The following is a 14,493-nucleotide window of genomic DNA, read 5'->3' as shown; positions in this document are numbered from 1 at the left end:
GTGCGACAGCCACATCACCAAAGCCGTTGGGTTTCGACCGTTGGAGCTCTGACTTCTGGGCCCGCCTGGATGTCTGGTGGCACACCGGACATGCACTGTAGATTGTCCGGTGCGCCAGTATGGGCGTGCCTGACCTCTGCGCGCGCAGCGCGCGCATTTAATGCGTCGCAGGTAGCCGTTGGCGCCGAAATAGCCGTTGCCCCGCTGTTACACCGGACAGTCCGGTGTACACCGGACAGTCCGGTGAATTATAGCGGAGCAGTTGAAATGAATTCCCGAGGCTGGCGAGTTCCGGAGGCCGCTCTTCCTTGAAGCACCGGACACTGTCCGGTGTACACCGGACAGTCCGGTGAATTATAGCGGAGTCGCCTCCGGAATTTCCGAAGGTGACGAGTTTGAAGTTGGTGTCCTCTGGTGCACCGGACATGTCCGGTGGCACACCGGACAGTCTGATGCGCCAGACCAGAGGTGCCTTTGGTTGCCCCTTTGCTCTTTTGTTGAACCCAATACTTGGTCTTTTTATTGGCTAAGTGTGAACCTTTGGCACCTGTATAACTTATACACTAGAGCAAACTAGTTAGTCCAAATATTTGTGTTGGGCAATTCAACCACCAAAATTATTTAGGAACTAGGTGTAAGCCTAATTCCCTTTCAATCTCCCCCTTTTTGGTGATTGATGCCAACACAAACCAAAGCAAATATAGAAGTTCATAATTGAACTAGTTTGCATAATGTAAGTGCAAAGGTTGCTTGGAATTGAGCCAATAAATGTTACTTACTAGATGTGCATGGATTGTTCCTTTATTTTTAACATTTTGGACCACGCTTACACCACATGTTTTGTTTTTGCAAATTATTTTTGTAAATCCTTTTCAAAGTTCTTTTGCAAACAGTCAAAGGTAAATGAATAAGATTTCGAGAAGCATTTTCAAGATTTGAAATTCTCCCCCTGTTTCAAATGCTTTTCCCTTGACTAAACAAAACTCCCCCTAAATGAAATTCTCCTCTTAGTGTTCAAGAGGGTTTTGATATATCAATTTTGAAATACTACTTTCTCCCCCTTTTGAACATAATAAGATACCAATTTGAAATTTCCAATTGAAAATCATTTTAAATTTAGGTGGTGGTGTGGTCCTTTTGCTTTGGGCTAATATTCTCTCCCCCTTTGGCATGAATCGCAAAAAACGGAGTCATTAGAGCCCTTAGAATTACTCTTTCCCCCTTTGGTCATAAATAAGGGAGTGAAGATTGTACCAAAGACGGAGTGATGCTCGGAGTGACGGCGAAGGATGAGTTGCGGAGTGGAAGCCTTTGTCTTCGCCGAAGACTCCAATTTCCTTTCAATACACCTATGACTTGGTTTGAAATAGACTTGAAAACGCATTAGTCATAGCATATGAAGGATACATGATCAAAGGTATATAAAAGAGCTATGTGTGCAAATCAACAAAAGAAGTTCCTAGAATCAAGAATATTTAGCTCATGCCTAAGTTTGGTAAAAGTTTGTTCATCAAGAGGCTTGGTGAAGATATCGGCTAATTGATCTTTAGTGTTAATATATGAAATCTCGATATCCCCCTTTTGTTGGTGATCCCTAAGAAAATGATACCGAATGGCTATGTGTTTAGTGCGGCTATGCTCAACGGGATTATCCGCCATGCGGATTGCACTTTCATTATCACATAGAAGGGGAACTTTGGTTAGTTTGTAACCGTAGTCCCGCAGGGTTTGCCTCATCCATAGCAATTGCGCGCAACAGTGGCCTGCGGCAATGTACTCGGCTTCAGCGGTAGAAAGAGCAACCGAATTTTGCTTCTTTGAAGCCCAAGACACCAAGGATCTTCCCAAGAACTGGCAAGTCCCCGATGTGCTCTTTCTATTAATCTTACACCCTGCCCAATCGGCATCCGAATAACCAATCAAATCAAATGTGGATCCCCGATGGTACCAAAGCCCAAACTTAGGAGTATAAGCGAAATATCTCAAGATTCGTTTTACGGCCGTAAGGTAGGATTCCTTAGGGTCGGATTGGAATCTTGCACACATGCAAACGGAAAGCATAATGTCCGGTCGAGATGCGCATAAATAAAGCAATGAACCAATCATCGACCGGTATACCTTTTGATCGACGGATTTACCTCCCGTGTCGAGGTCGAGATGCCCATTGGTTCCCATGGGTGTTTTGATGGGCTTGGCATCCTTCATTCTAAACTTGGTTAGAATGTCTTGAGTGTACTTCGTTTGGCTAATGAAGGTGCCCTCTTGGAGTTGTTTCACTTGAAATCCTAAGAAATACTTCAACTCCCCCATCATAGACATCTCGAATTTCTTTGTCATGATCCTACTAAATTCTTCACATGTAGATTCGTTAGTAGACCCAAATATAATATCATCAACATAAATTTGGCATACGAACAAATCATTGTCAAGAGTTTTAGTGAATAAGGTAGGATCGGCCTTGCCGACTTTGAAGCCATTTGCAATAAGGAAATCTCTAAGGCATTCATACCATGCTCTTGGGGCTTGCTTGAGCCCATAAAGCGCCTTAGAGAGCTTATAGACATGGTTAGGATACTCACTGTCTTGAAAGCCGGGAGGTTGCTCAACATAGACCTCTTCCTTGATTGGTCCATTGAGGAAGGCACTCTTCACGTCCATTTGATAAAGCTTGAAGCCATGGTTAGTAGCATAGGCCAATAATATGCGAATTGATTCAAGCCTAGCTACGGGTGCATAGGTTTCACCAAAGTCCAAACCTTCGACTTGTGAATACCTCTTGGCCACGAGTCGAGCTTTGTTCCTTGTCACCACACCATGCTCGTCTTGCTTGTTGCGGAAGACCCACTTGGTTCCTACAACATTTTGATTAGGACGTGGAACTAAATGCCACACCTCATTCCTCGTGAAATTGTTGAGCTCCTCTTGCATCGCCATCACCCAATCCGAATCTTGGAGCGCTTCCTCTACCTTGTGTGGCTCAATAGAGGAAACAAAAGAGTAATGCTCACAAAAATGTGCAACACGAGATCGAGTGGTTACCCCCTTATGAATGTCGCCGAGGATGGTGTCGATGGGGTGATCTCGTTGTATTGCTTGGTGGACTCTTGGGTGTGGCGGCCTTGGTTCTTCATCCTCCTTGTCTTCATCATTTGCATCTCCCCCTTGATCATTGCCGTCATCTTGAGGTGGCTCATCATGTTGTTCTTCCTCTTTATCAACTTGAGCCTCGTCCTCATTTTGGGTTGGTGGAGATGCTTGCGTGGAGGAGGATGGTTGATCTTGTGTATGTGGAGGCTCTTCGGCTTCCTTAGGACACACATCCCCAATGGACATGTTCCTTAGCGCGATGCGCGGAGCCTGTTCTTCACCTATCTCATCAAGATCAACTTGCTCTACTTGAGAGTTGTTAGTTTCATCAAACACAACGTCACAAGAAACTTCAACGAGTCCTGAGGACTTGTTAAAGACTCTATATGCCCTTGTGTTTGAGTCATATCCTAGTAAAAAGCCTTCTACAGTCTTAGGAGCAAATTTAGATTTTCTACCTCTTTTAATAAGAATAAAGCATTTGCTACCAAAGACTCTAAAATATGAAATGTTTGGCTTTTTACCGGTTAGGAGTTCATAGGATGTCTTCTTGAGGATTCGGTGTAGATATAACTGGTTGATGGCGTAGCAGGCGGTGTTGACCGCTTCGGCCCAAAACCGATCCGGTGTCTTGTACTCATCAAGCATGGTTCTTGCCATGTCCAATAGAGTTCGATTCTTCCTCTCCACTACACCATTTTGTTGTGGGGTGTAGGGAGAAGAGAACTCATGCTTGATGCCCTCCTCCTCAAGAAAGCCTTCTATTTGTGAGTTCTTGAACTCCGTCCCGTTGTCGCTTCTAATTTTCTTGATCCTTAAGTCGAACTCATTTTGAGCTCGTCTCAAGAATCCCTTTAAGGTCTCTTGGGTATGGGATTTTTCCTGCAAAAAGAACACCCAAGTGAAGCGAGAATAATCATCCACAATAACTAGACAGTACTTACTCCCGCCGATGCTTATGTAAGCGATCGGGCCGAATAAATCCATGTGTAGGAGCTCCAGTGGTCTGTCGCTTGTCATGATGTTCTTGTGTGGATGATGAGTGCCAACTTGCTTCCCGGCTTGGCATGCGCTACAAATCCTGTCTTTCTCAAAATGAACATTTGTCAGTCCTAAAATGTGTTCTCCCTTTAGAAGCTTATGAAGATTCTTTATTCCAACATGGGCTAGTCGGCGGTGCCAGAGCCAACCCAAGTTAGTCTTAGCAATTAAGCAAGTGTCGAGTTCAGCTCTATCAAAATCTACCAAGTATAGCTGACCCTCTAACACTCCCTTAAATGCTATTGAATCATCACTTCTTCTAAAGACAGTGACACCTACATCAGTAAAGAGACAGTTGTAGCCCATTTGACATAATTGAGATACAGAAAGCAAATTGTAATCTAAAGAATCTACAAGAAAAACATTGGAAATAGTATGGTCAGGTGATATAGCAATTTTACCCAATCCTTTGACCAAACCTTGATTTCCATCCCCGAATGTGATAGCTCGTTGGGGATCTTGGTTTTTCTCATATGAGGAGAACATCTTCTTCTCCCCTGTCATGTGGTTTGTGCACCCGCTGTCGAGTATCCAACTTGAGCCCCCGGATGCATAAACCTACAAAACAATTTTAGTTCTTGACTTTAGGTACCCAAACGGTTTTGGGTCCTTTGGCATTAGAAACAAGAACTTTGGGTACCCAAACACAAGTCTTGGAGCCCTTGTGTTTGCCCCCAACAAACTTGGCAACTACCTTGCCGGATTTGTTAGTCAAAACATAAGATGCATCAAAAGTCTTAAATGAAATGCTATGATCATTTGATGCACTAGGAGTTTTCTTTCTAGGCAACTTAGCACGGGTTGGTTGCCTAGAGCTAGATGTCTCACCCTTATACATAAAAGCATGGTTAGGGCCAGAGTGAGACTTCCTAGAATGAGTTCTCCTAATTTTGCTCTCGGGATAACCGGCAGGGTACAAAATGTAACCCTCGTTATCCTGAGGCATGGGAGCCTTGCCCTTAACAAAGTTAGACAAATTTTTAGGAGGGACATTAAGTTTGACATTGTCTCCCCTTTGGAAGCCAATGCCATCCTTGATGCCAGGGCGTCTCCCATTATAGAGCATACTTCTAGCAAATTTAAACTTTTCATTTTCTAAGTTTTGCTCGGCAATTTTAGCATCTAATTTTGCTATATGATCATTTTGTTGTTTAATTAATACCATGTGATCATGAATAGCATTGATATCAACATCTCTACATCTAGTGCAGATAGAAACATGCTCAACGGTAGATGTAGAGGGTTTGCAAGATTTTAATTCTACAACCTTAGCATGTAGTATATCATTCTCATTTCTAAGATTAGAAATAGTAACATTGCAAACATCAAAATCTTTAGCCTTAGCAATTAATTTTTCATTTTCAATCCTAAGACTAGAAAGAGAGATGTTTAATTCTTCAATCTTAGCAGGCAAATCATCATTATCATTTCTAAGATTGGGAATTGAAACATTACGAACATGAGAATCAACCTTAGCAATTAAACTAGCATTTTCATTTCTAAGGTTATCAATGGTCTCATGGCAAGTGCTTAGCTCACTAGACAATTTTTCACATTTTTCAACTTGTAGAGCATAAGCATTTTTAACCTTAACATGCTTTTTATTTTCCTTGATTAGGAAGTCCTCTTGGGAGTCCAAGAGATCATCCTTCTCATGGATGGCACTAATTAGCTCATTTAATTTTTCCTTTTGTTCCATGTTAAGGTTGGCAAAAAGGGTACGCAAATTATTTTCCTCATCACTAGCATTATCATCACTAGAGGATTCATATTTAGTGGAGGATTTAGATTTAACCTTCTTCCTTTTGCGGTCCTTTGCCATGAGGCACTTGTGGCCGACGTTGGGGAAGAGGAGTCCCTTGGTGACGGCGATGTTGGCGGCGTCCTCGTCATCGGAGGAGGAGTCGGTGGAGCTCTCGTCGGAGTTCCACTCGCGGCACACGTGGGCATCGCCGCCCTTCTTCTTGTGGTACCTCTTCTTTTCTCCCCTCTTGCCCTTCTTGTCGTTATCCCTGTCACTGTCACTTGATAATGGACATTTAGCAATAAAGTGACCGGGCTTACCACACTTGTAGCAAACCTTCTTGGAACAGGATTTGTAATCCTTCCCCTTCCGTTGCTTGAGGATTTGGCGAAAGCTTTTGATGATTAAAGCCATCTCCTCATTGTCGAGCTTGGAGGCGTCAATTGGTTGTCTACTTGGTGTAGGCTCCTCCTTCTTCTCCTCCGTTGCCTTAAATGCCACCGGTTGTGCTTCGGACGTGGAGGGTTCGTCAAGCTCGTTGATCTTCTTTGAGCCTTTAATCATACATTCAAAGCTCACAAAATTCCCGATTACTTCCTCGGGAGTCATTAGTGTATATCTTGGATTACCACGAATTAATTGTACTTGAGTAGGGTTAAGGAAAATAAGTGATCTTAAAATAACCTTAACCACCTCGTGGTCATCCCATTTCTTGCTCCCGAGGTTGCGCACTTGGTTCACCAAGGTTTTGAGCCGGTTGTACATATCTTGTGGCTCCTCCCCTTGGCGAAGACGGAAGCGACCGAGCTCCCCCTCGATCGTTTCCCGCTTGGTGATCTTGGTGAGTTCATCACCCTCGTGCGCGGTTTTGAGAAGGTCCCAAATCTCCTTTGCATTCTTCAACCCTTGCACCTTGTTGTATTCCTCCTTGCTTAGAGAGGTGAGGAGTATGGTTGTCGCTTGAGAGTTGAAGTGCTCGATTTGGGCTACTTCGTCCATATCATAGTCTTCATCCTCGGATGGTACCTGTGCTCCAAACTCAACAACATTCCATATACTTTTGTGGAGTGAGGTTAGATGAAATTTCATTAAATCACTCCACCTAGCATAATCTTCGCCATCAAAGGTTGGCGGTTTGCCTAATGGAACAGAAAGTAATGGAGTAGGTCTAGATGTACGAGGATAGTGTAAGGGGATCTTACTAAACTTCTTACGCTCTTGGCGCTTAGAAGTTACGGATGGCGCATCGGAGTCGGAGGTCGATGTTGATGAAGTGTCGGTCTCGTAGTAGACCACTTTCCTCATCCTCTTGTGCTTGTCGCCTTTCCGATGCGACTTGTGAGAGGAGGATTTCTCCTTCTTCTCTTTGTGGTGAGAAGAAGAAGATCTTTTCTCCTTCCGTTTGGAGGAGTCCTTCTTCTTCTCCTTCATCTTGGTGCGGGACTCTTCCGATGAAGTGCTCTCGTGGCTCGTAGTGGGCTTGTCGCCGGTCTCCATCTCCCTCTTGGCATGATCTCCCGACATCACTTCGAGCGGTTAGGCTCTAATGAAGCACCGGGCTCTGATACCAATTGAAAGTCGCCTAGAGGGGGGGTGAATAGGGCGAAACTGAAATTTACAAATATAAACACAACTACAAGCCGGGTTAGCGTTAGAAATATAATAGAGTCCGCGAGAGAGGGTGCAAAACAAATCGCAAGCGAATAATGAAGTGAGACACGCGGATTTGTTTTACCGAGGTTCGGTTCTTTCAAACCTACTCCCCGTTGAGGAGGCCACAAAGGCTGGGTCTCTTTCAACCCTTACCCTCTCTCAAACGGTCCCTCGGACCGAGTGAGCTTTCTCTTCTCAATCACTTGGAACACAAAGTTCCTACAAGGACCACCACAAGATTGGTGTCTCTTGCCTCAATTACAAGTGAGTTTGTTCGCAAGAAAGAATCAAGAAAGAAGAAAGCAATCCAAGTGCAAGAGCTCGAAGGAACACAAGCAAATCTCTCTCTCTAATCACTAGGGCGTTGTGTGGAATTTGGAGAGGATTTGATCTCTTTGGTGTGTCTAGAATTGAATGCTAGAGCTCTTGTAAGTAGTTGAGAAGTGGAAAACTTGGATACAATGAATGGAGGGTGGTTGGGGGTATTTATAGCCCCAACCACCAAACTAGCCATTTGGTGAGGCTGTCTGTTCGATGGCGCACCGGACAGTCCGGTGCACACCGGACATGTCCGGTGCGACAGCCACGTCACCAAAGCCGTTGGGTTCCGACCGTTGGAGCTCTGACTTCTGGGCTCGCCTGGATGTCCGGTGGCGCACCGGACATGCACTGTAGATTGTCCGGTGCGCCAGTATGGGCGTGCCTGACCTCTGCGCGCGCAGCGCGCGCATTTAATGCGTCGCAGGTAGCCGTTGGCGCCGAAATAGCCGTTGCCCCGCTGTTACACCGGACAGTCCGGTGAATTATAGCGGAGCAGTTGAAATGAATTCCCAAGGCTGGCGAGTTCCGGAGGCCGCTCTTCCTTGAAGCACCGAACACTGTCCGGTGTACACCGGACAGTCCGGTGAATTATAGCGGAGTCGCCTCCGGAATTTCCGATGGTGACGAGTTTGAAGTTGGTGTCCTCTGGTGCACCGGACATGTCCGGTGGCACACCGGACAGTCCGGTGCGCCAGACCAGAGGTGCCTTCGGTTGCCCCTTTGCTCTTTTGTTGAACCCAATACTTGGTCTTTTTATTGGCTAAGTGTGAACCTTTGGCACCTGTATAACTTATACACTAGAGCAAACTAGTTAGTCCAGATATTTGTGTTGGGCAATTCAACCACCAAAATTATTTAGGAACTAGGTGTAAGCCTAATTCCCTTTCACATCTTGTGCTTCCATAGATTCTAATCTTGTTGACCAGGGTCTTGAGCCTGTTGTAGGTTTGTGTTGGCTCTTCTCCCCTGATCATGGCGAATCTCCCTAGCTCGTCTTCCACCAACTCCATTTTGGTGATCATGGTGGCGTCGTTTCCCTCATGAGATATCTTGAGGGTGTCCCAGATTTGCTTTGCATTGTCCAATCCGCTAACCTTGTTGTATTCATCCCTGCATTGTCCAAGCCCGATTTCCCCCGTCGCGACACCGGACACCACGGGTGTCCATGGTGGCGCCCTGATCCGCGACAGCGGCCATTATCGGCGGCGGCACCCACCCAAGTCATCACCCTTGCGCCCTAACCGTCTAGTAATTCACCATGCATAGATCAAGGCAGAGCTAATGGTGAGAGACTTACAAGGTACGATAGATGGTGGAAGGCTGCCCGCGGTGCTGCGACGGAGAGGATCACCGACGAGAAATTCCCGGTGACACCGCGATTTTCTGACTGCCGCAAGTCCCCGGATGCGACCAGCGGACCCAGGCGATTCTACCTGCCCCCTTCAGTCACCCCGAGCGGCACACGGCCGTGAGTTCCCCCCTGGCGGCGCCGCCGAGTCTCTCACTTCGCCCTCCGTTTGACTAGCTCCCCAGGTTTCCTTGGTCGAGGTCTCCGGACTTGGCGTATGGATGCGTACAAGGGAAAAAGAACAGCTGTCACCACTTTATCCAGGGAGCGCCCATGCACCTGATCCGATTTTTGCGCGTGAGCTCAGGGGTTCGGTTACAGCTTGGTTGGAGAAGACTTCGACGAGGCCGGCCCACGCATCAGTCACACATGCCGAGCGACTGACGTTCGGGTCCCACGATCCAGTGTGAGGTGAGAGCGAGCGCGAGAGAGAGGTTGTATCGTGGGTCCCACGCGTCGGCGCCGTTTACTTGATCTCACGGACAAGTGGGCCCCGCATGTCATACCCTGGCACGACGCGGGTGAGACTGCTTCGCGCGCGTGGGCTTGAGAGGGTATTGGGCCAGAAGTGGTTTGGCTGGCCCGTTTAAGTTGGGTTTGTTTTATTCTTTTATTTTATGTTTTTGTTTTCCTTTTAGTTTCAAATTTATAATTTGAATTCAAATATTGCAGCGAAATTTGTACTCAAATTTAATATTCAACTTGAACACACTAGTGGGATGAATTTATTTAATTATGGATTTATTTTGTGTTTTATAGTATTTCTTCCTTCTTTTCCACTTTTAAATTTCTATATTTCAAATTTAGGTTTTAATCCAAATCTTCAACTCATTATTATATTTTTATTAGTGTAATTGTTATTATTATTCAATGCACAAACATACAAACTCCAACGTGATGCATATTTTATTGGATGATTATCCACTTGAAATATGTTTCCTAGTAATTCTCATGAATGAAAAGTACAATACACATAAAGATTTGTTCTTCTCTCTTATATTCCAAAGTTGGTTATTAGGCTGCCTCCAGCAGCATGCGCTAAAGGAGTCGGTACCGTATATTTAGCGTTTCTGGCTGTCTGTAAACCCTCCAACAAGGTCCGCTATTGTGTTCTCTAAAATAGCGGACGACTCTGGCAGCCGCTAGATGTAGAGTGTACTATGCGTTAGGTAGATGTACGTGATGTTCCTTTTGGCTGATACTAGCTCACGTCATGTCCTTTTTTTATTATATTTTGGTTAATGTCGTACTAAATGCGACCAATGGAAACATAAAATCTATTAATACTGTGGCTTTAGAGGACCGGATTTAGGGAACGTTGCTGGAGACTGAGAAGATATAGAGGACATAATCTTTTAGAGTGTACTGTAAAGGACAGAGAATATTTCTTTAGGGGATAAAATTTAGGGGACATTGTTGGAGACAGCCTTACAACTGGTGACTTCGGGCGAGGCGGAGTTCTTCTCGTCGCAGGAGGGAGAGATGGGGCAACCGTGACCGTGCCACTCATGGCACCCCATGCCTCGGGTTAGCAGGTACCTCGGCTCCTTCCTCTCGGGGGTTGTCTTTACTTCTCCTGAGTGCGTTTTTCGGGAGGGATAATCTAGGTACCCTAATTATCACCCTGATGAACACGTTATCGACGTCGGGCATGCTAACAACCTCTGTTAATTGATGATTAATAGAGGTCTAACGTCAGAGGCGGTTGTAATGCCTACCTCCTTTAATTGATTTTGACAGCCTCTATTAAATTTATGTACTAGTGCAAGTATCAAACAACATCTTTTTGTTTGCAACATATCACTTAAATTTAAACATATTATGTTTTGATGGACTAATAAGAGATGTTTATGTTTGTATGAAATTATTGAAGTCTTGGATCATAATAGATATATGCGTTCTCTTCGTTGCCTTTTGTCTAATTATTATATTTCTTGTTCACTTTAAATGAATCTAAATGGTGGTGGTTGATGACCGCTCTTATCTGTACCAAACATTTCCACATCTTTAATAAAATGTTGTCGTAACTGCTAAAACTTCTTATTTATTCCTAATTTATTTCCTGAAATAAATTACAGCAAAACTCGGGACGCAATTTCATGAAGAAAGAAACGTAGTAATCATGTTTCACATATAAATTTGCTCTTCTATTTTAATACCGGCATGAAGTCATCTTTAAAGTAACTTTAGCTTTCTAGAAAAGCAGAAACGAACTGCAGTTTCCTAAAGATATATACGTACATAGTGCTGAAACCGAAAGCTTTTTCCCCATTTGACCACTAGGTCCTAAGACACCAGTGTGAACTTCAAAAGAGATTTGCTTAATAAAGGCTAGTTTGAAAACACCTTTTAGCTAAAATATTTCTATTTTCCTAAAGAAAAATAAACTAATTTTCTTTAGTAAAATAGAAATTATATGGAAAAATAGGGTTTACAAACTAGCTCTAAAAGGTTTTCACGGGAAAGAATAATATCCACAATTTGTTAGAATATTACTATAACAGTAGTTTTTAGCAAAATGGTTCTAGCAAAGTTAGAGTGGTGCATCTGTAAAATAAGACAGTGCCATGAAACAGACAATTTTTTTTTGCAATTCACTATGAAGAATGCCTAAACCCTAATGCCTACCCACCTTTCACAGCTAATTTGCCCTTCTATTTGTATGTCAAAACAAAGCAATCTGTAAAGAGCTCTAGCTGAGTACAACTCATGATAATTTCATAATGTATCCACTCAGTTGAAACCAAGACTCCAAGAGCCTTTCCCACTTACTAATAAATAATATATATGTATATGATAATAATACTACGTTTTGTTTTACGAATTCTATAAAATCCATAATATATATACTAATATTAACGATGCATACTAAGTATAGTTAAATTAATTATGACATATATTTCATATAATAATCGTATTTCAAGATGTAATACTATTTTCTATAAATTTTATACTTAAAAAGTATGACCTACTAAAAAGCAAAAGCAAGACATGCAGTTATTTCGGTGGAGAGGGGGATAGAGCATCCGAGGAGACTACTGTGAAAAAAAACTTATTTTGAAAGAAAAAAAAGAGGGCCAAACCGGAGGTCATCTCGGTCATTTCCTACTGAGAGCCTAAAAGCCAGCGCAGGCCCGGACAAAAGCAAACAAAAACTAGGCGGGGCTGGCGGACGCGTGCAGGCAGAGGCACCCCGTCGCACGCCACGTCACCGATCCGCGTGCTCCCCCGTCCTGCGCCGCCCGATTCTGCCGGCCTGAGAAATCCTGGCCGTTCGTCCGCCCGCCCGCGTCCCACATCTGATCCCGTCTCTCCTCACTCTCCTCCCACAGATGACAGACCCACACACACACACTCTCTCTCTTCGCAGACACAACCAAAAGACCAAGGTGGAAAAATAGTAAAGAAACGGAGCGAGGCTCCTCCGCATTTCTTATCTATCCTGATCCAAACCCTCCGAGGGGGAAACAATTCATTCCGCACGGCATCCGGGAAGGTCTGCGTCGTCGCCATGGCCACCGAGGAAGTCGCCAAGCCGTCCCCGATCCCGCCCTACCCCGAGGTGAGACCCATCTGTCCGGCGTCCGCTTCCTGCGTTGCTTCTTCTCTCTTTTTTCTTTCTTGTTCCGGTGCTGTTCTTGGCGCGGATTCGTTCGTGTGCTGGAGATGTAGCTGGGTTCGGGGGATGCTGCCGCGCTCCATGCGTGCTGCTTGGCGGTTTCTTTCGTTTCCGTTGGACCAAAAATATATAAAAAAATGGATTTTCTCTTTGTGTGCTCGTTGCTGCGGAATGGAGTGAGCTAACCGACGGCGCGTCGTGTTGGTTGGGCGTTCCGGCAGATGATCCTGGCGGCGATCGAGGACTTAGGCGACAAGAGCGGGTCGAACAAGTCGGCCATCTCCAGGTACATCGAGGGCAAGTACGACGGCGACCTGCCGCCCGCGCACGCGTCGCTGCTGGCCGCGCACCTGGCGCGCATGAAGGAGTCGGGTGAGCTGGTCTTCGTCAAGAACAACTACTTCCGCGCCGACGCGCCCGACGCGCCGCCGAAGCGCGGGCGCGGGCGGCCCCCGAAGGCGCGGGACCCCGGCGCGCCGGTGTCGCCGCCATCGGGGCGCGGGCGCGGGCGCCCGCCCAAGCCCAAGGACCCGCTGGACGCCGCCGTGAAGCAGGCCACCGCGGGCATGCCCAGGGCCCGCGGCCGCCCGCCCAAGAAGGCCAAGACCGAGGGCGGCGCGTCCCCGGCCCCCGCCGGCGACGGCTCCACCCCCGTCAAGCGCGGCCGCGGCCGCCCCCCCAAGGTACGCCCCGTCGTGCCCAGCGAGACGGCCGCGGCTTGACGGACGCTGCTGCATGGGGTTAGTGCGTAGCGATTCGTCCCGCCGCCACCGCCGCAGGGTTGATGTTTGTAGGCTTCGTTTTCCTTCATCTAATTGTCGTCGTAGTCGTCGTCGTCGCGCAATTAATTAATGGAGTAAGTAGGAGGATTTGATGTGCTGTGTTCGGTTCAGTTCAGCTCACGGTGCTGTCTTGTTCGTATGTGCTGGATGGATCTGTCTGTTGTAAGCTAAACTAGGGAGGCTGAGTGCTGTGTTGGTCGGTTCATTATTAAGCTGCTAATTTGGATGTGTACAATACATTAGTGGATGATGCTGATGTTCGTGATGTTGATTTGAGGGTTTCATGAACTCTACCATGTCTGATCCGATCGCACTGCTTGATAACGACGCTGTTGTGTGGCTGTTTTAACTGGTAGCGGCGGTGGTGGTTTGACTAGTACTACTGCCCTTGCAGTTGCAGGCACAACGTCAACAGTCACTCACTATAGCGTGGCGTGGCGTCCTGGGTGGGTTTGCTTTGGTTTGTCGTGTAGCTGGTCTGTCGGTCAGCAGTGGCCGCGTGCGTCGTACTTGCTGGATGCTTGGGACTTGGTGCATTTTATGTGACACGTCCAAAGTGCAGCAGGGTGGGTGCAGGCAGCCCGCGCCTGTATTCAAACGAGCCGCAGGGCGAACAGCAATGGACCTTTTCTCAGAAGTTGGTTGTGAATAGAATCTGGTCGCAGAGATAATCTGCTAGACTGAAGAATCTATGTGTTTGACTAGCTGGATTATTATATGTCAGATTCTGCAGTAAATACAACAAAACATCAAAATGTTGTACTAGTCAAAACACATTTGGGTAAAAGCCGACACTTCAAACGAACAGAACTGTAGAGTTGAGCGGTTTTTGGTGGCCACCTGAGAAGTTGAACTAAACGGGACCAATGTCTGCCCCCACCTCTGTCCCTGCTGAAAA

General features: G+C 45.9%; 1 protein-coding gene across 2 annotated transcripts; it reads left to right on the top strand.

Moving 5' to 3' along the window:
- Positions 1-12,502: 12,502 nt before the first annotated feature.
- On the top strand, positions 12,503-13,883 carry LOC100277576 (uncharacterized). 2 transcript variants are annotated; one of them, XM_008678801.4, is made up of 2 exons: positions 12,503-12,756; positions 12,991-13,883. In XM_008678801.4, the coding sequence occupies exon 2, from the start codon at positions 13,035-13,037 to the stop codon at positions 13,533-13,535; it is 501 nt and encodes a 166-aa protein (XP_008677023.1). In that variant the 5' UTR covers positions 12,503-12,756; positions 12,991-13,034; the 3' UTR covers positions 13,536-13,883.
- Positions 13,884-14,493: the final 610 nt, after the last annotated feature.

The sequence above is a fragment of the Zea mays genome, chromosome 4 (assembly GCF_902167145.1).
Source record: "Zea mays cultivar B73 chromosome 4, Zm-B73-REFERENCE-NAM-5.0, whole genome shotgun sequence".
In the NCBI taxonomy this organism is placed as follows: domain Eukaryota; kingdom Viridiplantae; phylum Streptophyta; class Magnoliopsida; order Poales; family Poaceae; genus Zea; species Zea mays.
The sequence above is the reverse complement of the archived record's forward strand: the minus strand, read 5'-3'. Positions and strand labels throughout refer to the sequence as shown.

Bases quoted from the DNA above. Each gene is read 5' to 3' on its own strand.
- LOC100277576 (XM_008678801.4), top strand. From the start codon at position 13,035: ATGATCCTGGCGGCGATCGAGGACTTAGGCGACAAGAGCGGGTCGAAC.